Source organism: Elgaria multicarinata, chromosome 9, assembly GCF_023053635.1.
Source record: "Elgaria multicarinata webbii isolate HBS135686 ecotype San Diego chromosome 9, rElgMul1.1.pri, whole genome shotgun sequence".
NCBI classification, from domain to species: domain Eukaryota; kingdom Metazoa; phylum Chordata; class Lepidosauria; order Squamata; family Anguidae; genus Elgaria; species Elgaria multicarinata.
The window spans coordinates 34,906,233-34,921,999 of record NC_086179.1 but is presented as its reverse complement, the minus strand read 5'-3'; the positions used below and the strand labels follow the sequence as shown (position 1 = coordinate 34,921,999).

Sequence of the window (15,767 nt, the reverse complement as noted above, 5' to 3'; positions counted from 1 at the left end):
ATTTTGGTTGTTATGTATTGAAATTTATTTCAACAGTTGATTGTGCAGGGAGTTGGTATTTTTCTTCTTTTCATCGAGGAGCTCAGGCGCTTGTCTTCCTCTTTTGTTTTGTTTTAATGTGGCCACTCATAGGACAGTCGCCAGCGATATGAGAAGGAATACCGACGCAGAGCTGCCAATGTAGATAAATGCATGTCGGATCTATGGAGAATGGAAAGAACGCGAGACAAGAATACACGCGAGATGAAGGTGGGGAATGATATGGAGGCTAAAAGAAAATTCAGATATGAGTAGAGGGTCCGGCAGTGGCAAACGCTATCCTTAGAAAAAGTAGTGCGGTATAGTGGTCACAGTGGTCCAGCTAGGTAGCTTTAGATGGTGGAGTTAATGGCTTTCTCTCTCTCTCTCCCTCCCCCCCCCCCCCATGAGATGGCTTTGAGTACTTGACTATCGCTTCGGTTGTGAAGCCTGGCTGTACAGTGAAGTGGTCCTCTGTTTAGTTTGTTGCCTTGCCGGATCAATTTTCAAACAGCATCAACAAGGTGACCTGTTGCTTTTAGCAACATAGCAAAGATACAGGACATTGCTCCTGTATCTTTATCTCCTGTATCCTGTACAGAAAAGGGAATTTCAGCAGGTGTCATTTGTATGTATGTAGCACCTGGTGAAATTCCCTCTTCATCACAACAGTTAAAGCTGCAGGAGCCCTGCCCTCTTGACCAGATTCAGAATAGGGGAGGGCTCCTGCAGCTTTAACTGTTTTGATGAAGAAGGAATTTCACCAGGTTCCCCATATATACAAATGCCACCTGCTGAAATTCCCTTTTCAATACAACTGGTAAAGATACAGGAGCCCTGTCGTCCTTTTCCTATGGTCACCCTGCAACAAGGGCATTTCCCCCTATATATTGTCGGCTGAAAATGGAACTAGATATCTTTCTGCAGGCACAGAAACATTAATCTTGCCACTCAGCCAAGACTTGGAAGTTCCCCAGTGTTGATGAGATGCTGTAATGCAGCTTTCACCTACCTGGTGCCCTCCAGATTTGTTGGAATGCAACTCCCATCATTCCCAACCAGCATGACCAATGGCTGGGAATGATGGTAGTTGCAGACCAACACATCTGGAGGGCACACCAGGTTGGGAAGGGCTGCCTTCATGGCCATTTCCTATTCATGATGCTGGCTGACGCCAATCCTTTCTCTCCCCACCCCCTCCAGGAGAACTTGATGCACTTGCACGCAGAGATGCAGGCTTTTGTCAATGAGAGCCAACGGGCTGCTGAACTGGAGGAGAAACGCCGTTATCGCTTCCTAGCCGAGAAGCACCAGCTGCTCTCCAGCACCCTTCTCCAGTTCTACACCAGGGTGAGGAGAGGCAGATAGAATTTGGGATGGGGGTGGGTGGGCGGTGTGAAGGAAAATATGTGCATTGGTATGTCCAGATTTGGGGGTGGAGACAATCACATGGACATTAGAAGAGGGATGGAACAAGAGATGGTCCAGTAATGCAAGAGAACCAGTGGTTTCCTGTCCACACCCACAGGCTAAACATGTTCATGGCCATGTTCACATAGAATCACAGTGTCTAAACAGACAATATAATGTTTCTAGTCCTCATAAGAGCAGATAAAACAAGGAAATCTATTACTTTTTTTCCTTTTTGCTAAAAGTTGAGAAATGGAAGGAAGTTTGTATGCCCATGGTTAAATCATGAGATGTTTCTACTTAACTCATCCCCTAGGCCCTCTTCATGATAGCCAGTGCCAGCTTTCCTTCCTTCCAGGCTGGCTTCTCTACCTCATTTTTTAGTTCCATCCTGTCTTCCCCTCAGCCTTATTTGGTTCCTGGCAAAAGAGCTGGAAGGGGGGGGGGGGAAATGCAAAGGTGTTTTGCAAAATAAAATCAAGGGTGCAAGTCAGGGGAGCATCCAAGAGGAACACAAAAAGTGAGAATAGTCTCAGGATGCTATAAACAAATTTATTGGGGAAAAGCCTGACACATTTCAGCCTCTCGCTTCTTATTAGGCCTTCTTCTGCAGAAATTATTGACAACAGATTGTCTTGCTGTAAACATTCATTTATAGCATCCTGAGACTATTCTCTCTTTTTGTGTCCAAAGTAAAATCAAAACACCTATGAATAAAGTAGCTGCTGTAACTAAATAAATGTCCAATTAGCATAATATAGAGCAAATGCTTTATTCCGGTCTTCACTTTGAAATTGTTTAAACAAGGGATGCCTGAAGCTCTTAAATATTAGGCCTGGTGAGCATTTCACACCTTCACTCGGGAGACAGAATGATAGGGGGCCTGATCTGTTCGGGACTTCTAAAGCGGGTGTGTGGGGTGGAGTGGGGTGGGGTGGGGAGAATCTCAGGCCCCGGGGCCCCAGGCTGGCCCTCCAGGATTCCCCAAATGGCCACATCTCTTTTATTCCTGACCGCCAATCATTCAGTGTTTTTTTCCCAGCTTTTGCATGTTTTTATGATATCCCTTTCTAAAGGTACAAATACCTCTCCTAAGGCTCAGTTACTGGCAGTAAGAGCTTTAAGCCACAATATGCCGGAATTCGCCCCCCTACCAATGTTTGCCTTTGGTCCCTGCCCACCACTGAAATGCCCCCGAGAACGTCTCCAAATTTAAATCCAGCCCTTATGCTAGAAGAGGTTCCGCATCCCTGTTCTAAAGAGTAGTGGGGGAAAGGGACATTTCCTTAGCACACGATACCCTGCTGAAAACTGTGAGATGACCATTGTTTATAAATTGTGTCTTATGTCTCTCATTTTTAGAATGTATTTATTTATTATATTTATATTCTGCGTCACTTCTGTTGTGGAATTCAACATGGCAACATGGGATTTCCAGGTGGCCTCTCCTCCAAGCACTGACTAGACCCAGGCCTGCTTAGCTTCAGCAAGGTGGCTGCCTCATGTGCCTTCAGGCCATGCCCTGGGAGCATCTTTGTACTTTCCAGTCTCTGTCATTCTTGTCTTTTCTCCTGCTCAGGCCCGGGCCATCATCCAGACTAAAGCTCCCATGTGGAAGGAGCAGTTGGAGGCCACCCGCAGCCCTACCCAGAGCTTCCTTAGCTCCACCCACAGCCAGGGTCACCCATCCAGCCGCTTGACTCCTACCCACTTCGAGATGGTAAGGAAGAGGAAAGAGACCAGTGACACTTGGGGAGGAAAGATTGCTGAAACGAGTGATCTTCACGGTAGAATTGTCTACCCGGACCTTTTATTCCGGTTCTATTCCACCTCCAAGTCCATTGAGTCAGATGATGCACACATTTCTCCTTGACTAGCATGGAGTTTCTTGATCTAAATCTGTTTTTCCCCCAAACTCATTTTGTAATGGATTTTCCCTTCACTGAAGATTCAGTGCTGATTGGGAGTCTGTGTGACCTTAACTGGTTTCAGTGTAGGCTGGTGGAAGCAGGGTGGCAGTGGCGAATCCTGACAGAGAAGGCTGTGTGGGCTTTCTGGTGGCCATCCTACTCGCCAGGCCCGACCACTGCCCTCTGTCCAGGCTTCTAGCAACCCATCAGGGATTACCATCCACCTGGGAATGCCTCCACCTCGATGCTGGAGCGAAGACAGACTGCGGAAGGGCTGTAGTCAACTTACTCCAGTGTCGGGGAAAGTCCCCAACTTTTTAAATTCAAAGCTTCATGGGAAAACCCTGTGGTGGCTTCAAAGTGGCTGCTGCATCATGTAGTGATGGCCACCAGTTTGGATGGCTTTAGAAGGGGATGAGAGAAATTCCTGGAGGAGAAGAGAAGATTGAGGGGAGACATGATAGCACTCTTCAAATACTTAAAAGGTTGTCACACAGAGAAGGGCCAGGATCTCTTCTCGATCCTCCCAGAGTGCAGGACACGGAATAACGGGCTCAAGTTACAGGAAGCCAGATTCCGGCTGGACATCAGGAAAAACTTTCTGACCATTAGAGCAGTACGACATTGGAACCAGTTGCCTAGGGAGGTTGTGGGCCTTCAAGAAGCAGCTGGAGAGCCATCTGTCAGGGATGCTTTAGGGTGGATTCCTGCATTGAGCAGGGGGTTGGACTCAATGGCCTTGTAGGCCCCTTCCAACTCTGCTATTCTATGATTCTATGATTCTAAGGCTACCAATGGCTACTTTTCCTGATGGGTATGTGCTACCTCCAGTATCAGAGGCAGTAAGCCTGTATACACAAGTTGCTAGGGAACAAGAGCAGGAAGGTGCTGTTGCACTTGTATTCTGCTTGTGGGCCCACCCATCACCAGCCTGTCCACTTACGCAGCCCCTGAGGGTTTCCTCAAGGACCAGTGCAGCCCACCACCGCCACAAAAAAGGTTGGCCACCCTTGCACTAAGGCTTTCATGACAGTTAACATGCTTGTGTGCAAACTACCTGATTACTTACTCTGAGGATGTGTGGTAAGTTCTAGGATACAGGGAACGGAGGATAATCCTAAATCCTGCTGGAAGAGGAGGAATAGCAAAGTGTCTTCAAGAGACCTATGGATTGCCCCAAAGGATCATTTCCATGAATTGCTCACTCTTGCTTTCCTTGCTTTGTTGCAGACCCAGAGGCCTATGGGTGATTTCAGTTCAGTCACGGCAGGACGTAGCTCCAGCCCCTTTCTCCAGGAGGCAGCAGAAATCTTGCCTTCCGCTCATCCAGATCCAAGAAGAAGAGCCCTGCCGAGAACGCCCTCTGCTGGTGAGAGAGATCAGGAGAGGAGAGAATTATAGGCCAACAGTATATATCCCTTGTAGAGGTAGATTAATAGTCTCCACTGACAAACATTTTCCTAAGATGTCTTGGAGCTCTTGTTATCTATCTATGTGATATGAGGCAGGGATGAAGCTTGGACCCACGTGAACATGGGTGCTTTGCAGTGTAGTAGTTCAAACGTTGGATTAAGACCAGGTTCAAATCCCCACTCAACTATGAAGCTTGCTTTGGATCAGTGAATCTCGCTCAGCCTAGCCGACTTCAGAAAGTTGCAGTGAAGATAAGATGGGGAGAAGGGAGAATCATGTAGGTTGCCTTGATCTCCTTGGTGGAAAGGTGGAGAGATATAAAAGTAATGAACATGAACAAATAAATGTGACAATTGCTCCTAGCTGCAGGGGTCCTGCCAACATTTCGCAACTGGGCTTCTGCTCGGACAACACAGACTCCTCTTGCTCTCCGCCCTCCAAATGTAGGGTGTCCCTGCCCTCCAGAGCAGATTTGTGGAGGTTGTGTGTAAGGGGCCAGCAGTTTCTGTTATACTGGAGGATGGACAGCATTACATTCAACCCATGGAGAGAGCTCTGAACTTCCTGCATGGAATTTCTCCCACTTCTCCAGCCAAGCTGGGATTCTCCACCCATGGTGCAATCCACTTCCCCCTCTCCCCATCTTTCAGGCTCCCTTTCCACTGGCCAACGTTCTCGCTCCAGCTCCTTTGGAGAGCAGGCGGCAGGAAGAGCCCAGCCAGGGGGCAAAGAGGAGAACAGCAACGGTGTGCTGAAGGTCCAGGCAATAGCCCCTCATACTGCTGGTTCCAACCAGACCCTGCTGCAATTCAACCTTGGAGATGTAGTCACCGTGCTGATCCCAGAAGCACAGAACGGCTGGCTGTATGGGAAGCTGGAAGCCACATCCACGTAAGTCTGCTCAGAGATCTCTGTCACGGAACAGCTTTAGGCTGAGGAGGTCCATGGTTTAAGAGGGTTCAGATCATTTAGTGCAGCCGGTGTCATCCTATGGAATTGATGCTGACCCAAGTGGACTCTTCTTGCACTGGGGGATTAACTAGAGGATTGGTTCAAATCATACTCAAGGTGCATTTTATCCTCTAGCCCAGACATTTTGGTCTTCAACTCCCATCAGCCCCAGCCAACCTGGCCAGTGGCCAGGAATGCTGGGAGTTTAGTCTGAAATCTCTGGAAAGCGGCAGGTTGGGGAAGGCTACTGTGGGTGGCCTTTCCCAGAGGGTCCCATGTTGCAAAAGGGGAGCCAGTGACAATTTGCCCTTGTGCCTCTTTCCTCTTGCTGCTTGGGGGCATATTTGATTTGTAAATAGTTATGCATATTTCTCTTATCCCAGACCCGGCCAGTAAGCTGCCCAGCTCTCCCAAATGAGAAGTCCGTTTAGAATTTGGGCTGGGAGCCTTTCAAGAACTGAAAACAACCTGGCTAAGACCAGAGGTTTCACTGGACCCACTGAAGAGGCCTACAAGCTTCGCTGTTTGTATTTTGCTCAGTTCCAGGTCTGCCGATGAATGTCAGCTTCTGCTGCTTCTCAGGCCTTCTCTTGTTATCTAGACAAGTGGTGCACAATCGTTTCAGCCCCAAGGGCCACATCTGGTTTTGGTAGGTGGGCCGGGGGGCTGCACACTTACTCTTTCTCCCACCCCCTCATTCCACCCCCACTGAGATGTAAGGATCGCTGGGGATGGAGTGTGGGAGAAAGTGTATCTGTGAGGTTCTGGCCACTTTCAGTGCCACACAGGAAATGACCACGGGCCACACGCAACTCCACGGCCACAGGTGATGAACCCTTGATTTAGATCCCGTTCCACTTCCTCATTCTGATTCTGATTCCTGCATGGTGGTCAGTTGTGTGTAACACAAAAGCATTTTGCCCTGCCCTAGCCCGCTCATGCAACTGGCTCAGTAAAAAGCAATCATAGTATCATAGAATAGTAGAGTCGGAAGGGGCCCACAAGGCCATCAAGTCCAACCCCCTGCTCAATGCAGGAATCCACCTTCCATCATCAGAACCATTTTGGAATTTACTTTACTTTGGGGGCAGGAGGCAGGGGCAACATCTGGAATTGCTATATTAAGGATCCAAATTCAGGAGTTTTCTGGAAGCAGTGCTGAACTAATGGCCTTGTCATGTTTCAACCAAGTTCACACTGTCCTTGACGTGAAGAGATGTGAAACCAAATTCTCCCTTATCAGTAGAGTGGTGCTTCTCATGTTGAAACCTGATGGCTGCATGCCAAGATGAGCAATTGCATTCAGAAACACAATGTGGCTTCTCCCAATCATAATAACATAGGAAACTGCCTTCACCGGAGTCAGATCCTTGGACCATCTAGCCCAGTATTCTCAACACTGACTGGCAGCGATGGCTCTCCAGGGTTTCAAAGCAGGAGTTTTTTCCCCCTAGCCCTACCTGGAGATGCCGGGGATTGAACCTGGGACCTTCTGCACACAAAGCAGGTGCTCTGCCACTGAGCTACAGCACCGTACAAGGCTTTGAAGTGGAGGCGGACAAGGGTCATGGGGTAATGCAGGTTCTGATCCCATGCCCGATACATGGCATTCGAGGAGTTGATGCCCCCCAGTAAGGGGTTGGGTGCAGCGGTGCCATGGTATGTTCTGCAGGCCCTCATGGTGACTGCCCCCACACCCACGTCCCAAGGGGAGCCCAAAATTTCAGACAGCCTGCCATATCAACAAACCACTTCTGGCAGTTTTCATCTCCACTGTGAGAACATCTTTTGTAAAGCTGTTGGGTTAGTTGCCCATTCAAGACCAAGGTACTCCAAAATACATTGCATCATAACAGGGATCAATAGTCTTGCTGGCAAAATTAATTCCCGTCCAGCTACTGTGAGGATGGCGGCTAAGATCAGAGAGAACAATACTATATATACTGTTTATTTTATATTTTGAATGGTTTTTTTTATGGTTTTAGTTTTTGTAAGCTGCCCAGAGAGCTTTGGCTATTGAGCAGTATAAAAATGAATCATCATCATCATCATCGAATAATGAGGGGAGCGTCAGGTGTCATCAGCATCAATAATAATAATAATAATAATAATAATAATAATAATAATAATAATTTTTTAAAAGTACCTGCATTACATCCCCGGAAACCCCGGTTCCAGTATCCCATTGGTTTGGTGATTGCATTCATAAAAGATGGGAGTTGTTGCCATGTGTCTTTGATTTTAGGAGTGGCTGGTTCCCTGAAGCTTTCGTGAAGCCCCTAGAGATGGTGAGAAAGCCCGAGGAGACAGCTTCCAGGTACCGTGAACCTGAGTTATATCAGTGGAGAAGTCGGTACGCTCTGTTCCTTACTCTCCTGTGAAGCCCTGTTCAATGCAAGGACTGTCCCATCATTTGGGTTGATGGGACACATCTAAGCGGGCAAGCAATCAGCTGCCGGTGGTCCCCAATACTGTCACAGGCAGAAGTGTGGCTTATGCTAGGCTTGCAAGAGGGGAGCAAAGTGGTAGAGGAAAGGCAGGAGTGTGCAGATGGAGGGAGCAAGGTTACAGGTTTGGATGGGTGATGCAGTCTGCACAGATTGGGAAGAGGGAGGGACCTAGATGAGCCAGGGCTTATGAGATGCCTTAGATATCAACAACCATCCCTAGCCAAATGCAGAGTGCCAGTTGATCAATCTTGGGCGAGGCTATTGATTTGCCATAGTCCACAGGGTTTTATAAGGGCCACCAGAGAATGTCATCATCCAACTGTAGTCCTCCTGTGTTTTTAGCAATGCTGCTTCCATCTTTTTTTCCTTATGGCAGAAAATCCATTAAGGATGAAAAGATGGAATGGCTGCACGATGCTTTCAGGTTATTAGTGCTAGGACCCCTCTGTAAGGAAGCACCCTTAGAACAGAACTGGCCAGTATATATAACAAGGGAAGGGGGAAACAGTTCAGAGAGGGGGGATGTTATAGTGGAGAAATGTTGTTTGCGTGTGTTGTAGTCAACACATCTGGAAAGCATCCAGTGGGTCGTAGTTATATACTGTCAAACTAGGCTGGAGTGACGGAGGTTCAAATCCCTGCTCAGCCCTGAAGCTCACTAGGTGATGTCGGGACAGTCACCATCTCTCAGCCCTAACCTTCCTCACAGGGTCATTGTGAGGATAACATGGAGGGGATGGGAGGAAGAAAGCCGTGTGTGTCACCATTACGTGACAGGAGCTTTAAAGCTCCAGACCAAATAACAAGGAACGCGCTCACCTCCTTATCTCTTACCCCATTCCTGCCCTTTTGCCGTCCTTTCCGTTCCCTCTTCCTCAGGCCCTTTCCTCTGCGGAGCAGCCATAGCATAGAGAACCTTCTGGATCGGCACAGCGGCCCATCTGCAGGGGACTACTGGCACAATTCCAGCAGAGCTCAGTCCCCGAGTCCTTCTCCTGCTGGGCTGGGGGCTGGCAGCCGTCGCAGTAGTACAGCCAGTGCTGCAGGCACCACGGATGCCAAGGTGAGAGCTTGCGATGACCTTTTAGGTGTTTGGTGGGAACCTCTTAGGGTAATAGACATGACCCTAGATCAGCCCTCCTCACCCTGGTGTCCCCCAGCCAGAGAATCTCTCATGGCCATTGGCTATTGTGGCTGGGAATTATGGGAGTTGCAGTCCAACGTATCTGGAGGGTGCCAGATCGGGGAAGGCTGCCCTAGGTAGCTGACATCTCTGAGCGTTTCTCCAATTCCTCGTGTAACATCCGCTCTCAGTCATCCCGGGTCCAGGTTTAGGACTGGCCTCCTCAGAGCTGTTCCTCTCTTTCAGTTGATATTAGCCACTCTCAAACTCAGAGGATAAAACCCTTTTCGGCCCATCTCTTCCTCCACGCCAGCCACGGCCCCCTGCTTTCGTGTCCCAGTGGGAGAGAGTCTCAAGTCACTTCTCTTTCACTTCCCAGGGTCCCTTCAGCTCACTCCTCAACTCCATGACATCCCAGCCTGATTTCTGGTGGCTTCGGGGCGGCAGCTCTTTCTGCTAACAGTAGGATGTGGAGTGTTGAACATGGACGTGGGTAGGGCCTAGCTAGCTGGTGGAGATGCCCTCCTTGTCTTTCTTCCCCTGTGGGGCACTTTGGGGGGCTTGAAGGCCCAGAAGCTAGTGTGGTGGTTGGAGGGAAGCGGACCAGACTCCCAGCCTCTAGGAGTGGGAAACACCGTTTTTTACTGCTTGCTGTGGATTGAAAGTTAGGCCATGTTCACACGAACAGTTACTTCAGTTTAACCAAATGAACTTCAAGTATCTTTATGCTCTTTAACTCCCATGTTGTGTGTCGTCCCCACCCCTGAGAGAGAAACAAGCATGAGGAAGGTACAGGCTGCTCTTTAAAGAGAATTGATGACTTAACTCCTACACAGTTGCCGGAGGAGGGCCTGCTCTTCCCTCCTAGGCTGTCTCCGTAGCCTTGAGGGGCAAGCAATATGTGATTAGGTGGTCGACTTAGGCGTAGGATTTGCCTATGCTAATTTATATGTCCAGATTTATTTTATTTATTTATTTATTGCATTTATTGCATTTATATCCTGCCTTTTTTCTTACAAGGAACCCAAGGCGGCGTGCATAACCCTCTGGCCCTCCCTGTGTTTTGGCCTGTAACTTCCATCAGCCCAAGAAAGCATAGCCAATGGTGGGGGATAATGGGAGTTGTAGCCAAAACTTCTGGAGGGCCACAGTTTACCCACTCATGGTCTGGAAGCTAATTTAGAAATAATTGTTAGAATTTAAATAGAAATGCAATGCATCTCACCGTAGCAGGAAAGGCAGTGAACTAGGTGAGCTGTGTGCCTGCTGTCAAGGTGCTGATGATTGATGGGCCACTTCCAAAGTACCTGATGCTGTTTGTTTATGTTCGTGTGAACACAGCCTTGGGTGTGTTGGGTGTTGCCATGGAAGCTTTCCACATCTGGGAGGATGGGGAGGATTTTGACGCACCACCCTAAGCAGTCTCCTGTTAGAGTTGCTGGCTGGATAAGTAAGAAATCCTCGATAAAATAATGACAACAAACAGAAATGCTGGTGAAGATCCTTTCTACTCAGATTAGAGGAGGGCATCCTTTCATGAGTTACTCCTCCCATCCACCTCAGCAGGCAGAACTTTCTAGAGGCTTCTTCCTCTTCTCCTGCGGGGTGGCCCCTCCAGTTTAAGGAAGTATGCAGCTGAGTCATGCTAACCTTCAAAATTAACTAAAAAAAAAAAAAAAAGCAGAAGCAGAAGTATAAATCTGGGGACTCCAACATGGTGTGGCCCACAGATACTTCTCTTGGTGCCCAGCAAGGTCCCCTGACCCTCCTGATCTTAATTTTTTCCTTTAAGTTGTGTTTTTGGGTGGTTGCAAAGTTAAATACCTGGCTTGCAGCCATCCGCCATCACTCTTTCCTTTCCCCAGAATGCTGTCAAATTAGGGTGACCATATGGAAAGGAGGACAGGGCTCCTGTATCTTTAACAGTTGTATAGAAAAGGGGAATTTCAGCAGGTGTCATTTGTATGCATGCAGCACCTGGTGAAATGCCTTCTTCATCACAACAGTTAAAGCTGCAGGATTCCTGCCCTCTTGACCAGATACAAAATAGGGCAGTTTCCTGCTGTTTTTTCCAATACAACTGTTAAGGATGCAGAAACCCTGTCCTCCTTTCCATATAGTCACCCTAGAAATGAGTGTTTTGTGAGTGGCTGTACCCACCATGGCAGCCGTCCTGTGCATGGACAGTCCTATGGCACAACCATTTTGTGCAAGCATCCATGACATCCCCCCCAAATGCTAAATGTGTCCTCCAGCCCACAACATTTGGGGAGCCCTGGTGTAAACTGAACAAAAGGCTTGACCCCCACCCCAGGAAATATCTAGAACAGAAGAACATCCTTGGCTGCCAGCGATTCTGATCAAGAGGAAAGACATCTCCACTACCCTCCCAGTAAATGACACATCATGGACCAAGACATCAAACCCTCATTCTTAGAAGATCCCTGATTGTTTGGCCTCAGAAGAAGAGGCACAAGAATTAATGGTTGAGGTAGCTGTTTGGGCCATATAAAGGTGTCACGAGGCTTCCATCTCCCTAGGACCCAGTTTCCCAGAAAGACCCCAGGGTCAGTTCCCCTGTACCCAGAGGAGTTAGCATTACTGTTCCCAGACTCTGAAGGCTTGGGTCATAAGGACACTAGCATACCTCAGCTACATCCACATTGTCACAGACTGAGATTGCTAAAACAGGCTAGGCCCCTTTAAGAGACCAAGCCTGAGTTAGTAGGGAGGTGGGGCCAACCAGCCTATAGGCAGCCATTTTCCTATTTTAGTTTCAGTCTTGCTCTGCTCCTTGTTGGAGCAACATACAAACCATCTGTTCAGCACTATTCACAGCTTCCCATGATATTGATCTTTTCCCTTCTTGCTTATTTGAGAAACCTGACCTTACTTGAATTCTGCTCCTGATCTGATTCATAGCAGATCTATGCAAACCAGGCATAAACCAATCCCAGGATGTGAAATGGTACATTGAGGGTCAGAGTTGGCCAGGGAAATGCAGGATGCACCAAAACATACACAGAAAGGAATATAATAAGGAAGCGCTTAAGAAAAGTGAGTTGAGGGCTGGTTTTATTAGTCTAACAGCACCTTTCTATATAAGTTTACTCTGAAGCAAGGCCCTCTGTGTTCAGTGGGGCTTGCTCTTAGGAAAGCAATTTAGGCTTCTTACAATATATCTTTAACTAATTTTTTGTTTAGCCTTTGGGGGTTCAAAACCACATTACACACAGAACTAAGGAAATCCAGCTTGCGATTTCCTTCCTATAAAGAAACTTTGAAATGGTGATTCGAAGTGGGAAATCAGCAGAACTGATAGTTACTTCAGCACCTTCCATATGAGGCTTCCATGGAAGTTCCTTGCACCTCTGCACAAGTTTTTTCACCGCATTTACCACCTAACAGTTGTTGTATTTCTCCCCGCCCCTGCCCTAAACATACAAACGTGTAAAAACACCTCTTCTCATTTAAACTCATATCAAACACTCCTTGTAATATTTCCCCCTAGCCTCTCGTCATAATTTTTAGCCAACCTCCTGTTTCAGGGTCAGTGAAAACAAGGCCCACTCTGCACCTGAGAAAGGAGGCTGGGTTCTCCGCAATAGGGGGTTAGTTTTTTTGCGCGTGCCTATATGGTATCCTAAAACCTTGCCTTCATGATTGGTTTTTTTTTTTTTTGCCAGTCAGAGGCAAGGAAGCATTGGTGTGGGATTCACTTCCTGAATAGCCAGGAATGCTGATGGGGTGTGAAAACTGCATGCCTCAATCTCTCCCAAAATATACACACTGGATCCACCTTGGCTGTAATGCCCATAGGGGCAGGGGCACAGGGTGGGACAGATCCCTTAAGTTGTATGAACATTTAGTCTGCAGGGAACCCATTGGTGCAGACCCCATCTAAGCCAGCCTCTTCCAACCTAGTGCCCTCCAGATGTATTGGACTACAACTCCCAGCATGGAGGGCACCAGCCAAGGGAAGGCCAACAGAAGCCGATGTGTGTGTTCTTGGTGTGCCCCATCCCCTTCTCGTTTTGTCTCTGCTGAAAGTTCACAAGGTGTTCTCTCTCAGCCTTCACCATCTTTTTGCTTTTATTGCAGAAATCATCAGCAGGATGGGAGCATCCTCCAGAACTCTTCCCCAAGTAAGTTTTGACTCTCACTTGACGCTGGGATTATCTATTTTCATAGAAACATAGAATCATAGAACAGTAGAGTTGGAAGGGGCCTATAAGGCCATCCACCTTAAAGCATCCCTGGCAGATGGTGGTCCAGCTGCCCCTTGAATGCCTCTAGTGTGGGAGAGCCCACAACCTCCCTAGGTAACTGGTTCCATTGCCGTACTGCTCTAGCAGTCAGGAGGTTTTTCCTGATGTCCAGCCAGAATATGGCTTCCTGTAATTTGAGCCCATTATTCCATGTCTGGCACTCTGGGATGATCGAGAAGAGATCCTGGCCCTCCTCTGTGGGACAACCTTTTAAGTATTTGAAGAGGGCTATCATGTCTTCCCTCAATCTTCTCTTCTCCAGGCTAAACATGCCCAGTTCTTTCTGTCTCCTCATAGGGCTTTGTTTCCAGACCCCTGATCATCCTTGTAAAACATTTTCTCCTGAACAATCTCTTCCCAAACATTTGTTAAGGACATTTCCCCTAGAGACCCTTAAAAATATTTCTTATGCCTGGGTGATGATGCCACACCTTCCCCATGTCAAAGGGCTTTTTTTTGTCCTCTTAGAAATACAACAGCTTTGAAAAAGCCAGACTTAAAAGTCAGGGTTTTAAACTATGCTTTGAAGTTAGTTCATAGGAAAAAGTGTAAGACTATTATCTGTTCTAACAGATCTGACTTCACCACCCACTTTTTGTATTAAATTATCATTTTCCATGCATTTTAAAGTTGTGTAATGGTCCAGCCTGGTGTATGTTTTACAGCTGCTGTTGCATATTATTGTTAAATGTGTTTTACTATACATTGTTAATGTTTTATGGTTCACTGCTCTGGAATCTATTGGATGAAGGGGCAGTTGTGCCGGAGTTTTAAACAAACAAATATTCACATTTCCATATTACGGACCAGAGGTTCTTAGCATCATTTGTAAAAATAGCATTAGCTTGCCAGCTCCCAATCTAGTGTTTATTTTTTTAAAAAAAGTTTTATATATCATACTTTCTGCTGCATTGAAGTGAATGTTCAAGATAGTGTTGTATATACCAGGGGTGGGGAACCTCAGGCCCTGGGCCCAAATCTGGCCCTCTGGAGTTCTTCAGCTTTTGTGCACACACCCCCCCTTCTTAATAGGTTGATATATGCCTCTTCTAAAGCTTAGTTTCCGGCAGAAAGAACTTTGAGTTACAATATGCTCACATTTATTTTGTATTTTTGGCCCCACCTATTTTGCATTTGACCACAACCCCTTTGCCTTCGGCCCCACCTACTACTGGAAGGCGGCCCTTGAGAGCTCCAAAATTCAAGTCTACCCTTGGCCTGAAAGAAGTTCAACACCCCCGTTTTATTCACTTATATCCTACTCTTTTTTTCTTTTTTCTTTAATGAGTTGCTCAGAGCAATTTCTGTGCAGTTCTCAGGCAGTCTTGTACTGATACATTGCCTAGGCTGGTAAGAGCATCATGTGCCATCAGGGCATTCTCTGGGCTTTAAAAGTGACATGACTTCAATAGCAGAGATGTTTAGCAGATGTATCTTCTTTTCCATCACAGTGCATGAACCTGATGGGATATTAAAGCCACAGGAGCTTCTGCAAAGGCTGAGCATTGCCAATCCTTTCTTGCACTCTTGTGGCATCCATATGTAGAGCAAGACAGTGCGTGAGCAGCTTGTATGTTATGATGTGGCCTGCTTTATGGTGTTTTCAGAGATGTTATACCTTTCCTTTCCTTTTCCTCCTCCTAGAGGCACCAACCCTTTTGCCACGGTCAAACTGCGCCCGACTGTGACCAACGACCGATCAGCGCCAATCATCCGGTGAAAGCTGGCGATGGAGTGGGGTGCGTGGGTGCGTGGCACAGAGTGTCGGACAGGACAATTGTTCTCATTCCTGAGCACAGCTCGGCATTATTTTGGAAATGGCTTCTTCCGAAATGTCTGACCTCAGTGGTGGGCAGCTCTTGAGCCTCCTTTCCCACACTTGGTATCTTGTAGGGGTCAATAGGTCCTCAGGTTATTTTGTTAAGTTACTTTAGGGCCTTTGTGAATGTCCACTTTAGTGTCTGTGCATAATGTGCATTCATTTCCCATTTGTAGTTGCATAGCCTGGTATATGCATTCTTTCTTATTGAGGATGTCACATTTTCTGAGTAACCAGAGAAAAATTCCTTGCCTTTTATGTGGACTGTGATCATGAGAGTGTGATGGGCGCCTTGTGTCATAACTTTTTGTGACATAATTTCAGGGCCAAATGACTCATTATAGGGGAAAGCCATGATCAGGTCTCCTGACACAGTGGAAGTTTGGGTTTGAGTTTTTATAAAGG

The 15,767-nt window shown here is 47.2% G+C and overlaps 1 protein-coding gene across 1 annotated transcript in view; it reads left to right on the top strand.

Moving 5' to 3' along the window:
* The window catches only part of BAIAP2L2 (BAR/IMD domain containing adaptor protein 2 like 2), a 31,271-nt gene extending 15,781 nt beyond the window's left edge, over positions 1 to 15,490 (top strand). The window contains exons 6-14 of the mRNA XM_063134596.1: positions 133 to 249; positions 1,222 to 1,368; positions 3,008 to 3,148; positions 4,569 to 4,707; positions 5,402 to 5,642; positions 7,948 to 8,019; positions 9,032 to 9,215; positions 13,377 to 13,420; positions 15,188 to 15,490. Coding sequence (XP_062990666.1) covers positions 133 to 249; positions 1,222 to 1,368; positions 3,008 to 3,148; positions 4,569 to 4,707; positions 5,402 to 5,642; positions 7,948 to 8,019; positions 9,032 to 9,215; positions 13,377 to 13,420; positions 15,188 to 15,263 — 1,161 coding nt within the window. The 3' untranslated portion in view covers positions 15,264 to 15,490. The remainder of the gene's footprint in view (positions 1 to 132; positions 250 to 1,221; positions 1,369 to 3,007; positions 3,149 to 4,568; positions 4,708 to 5,401; positions 5,643 to 7,947; positions 8,020 to 9,031; positions 9,216 to 13,376; positions 13,421 to 15,187) is intronic.
* Positions 15,491 to 15,767: the final 277 nt, after the last annotated feature.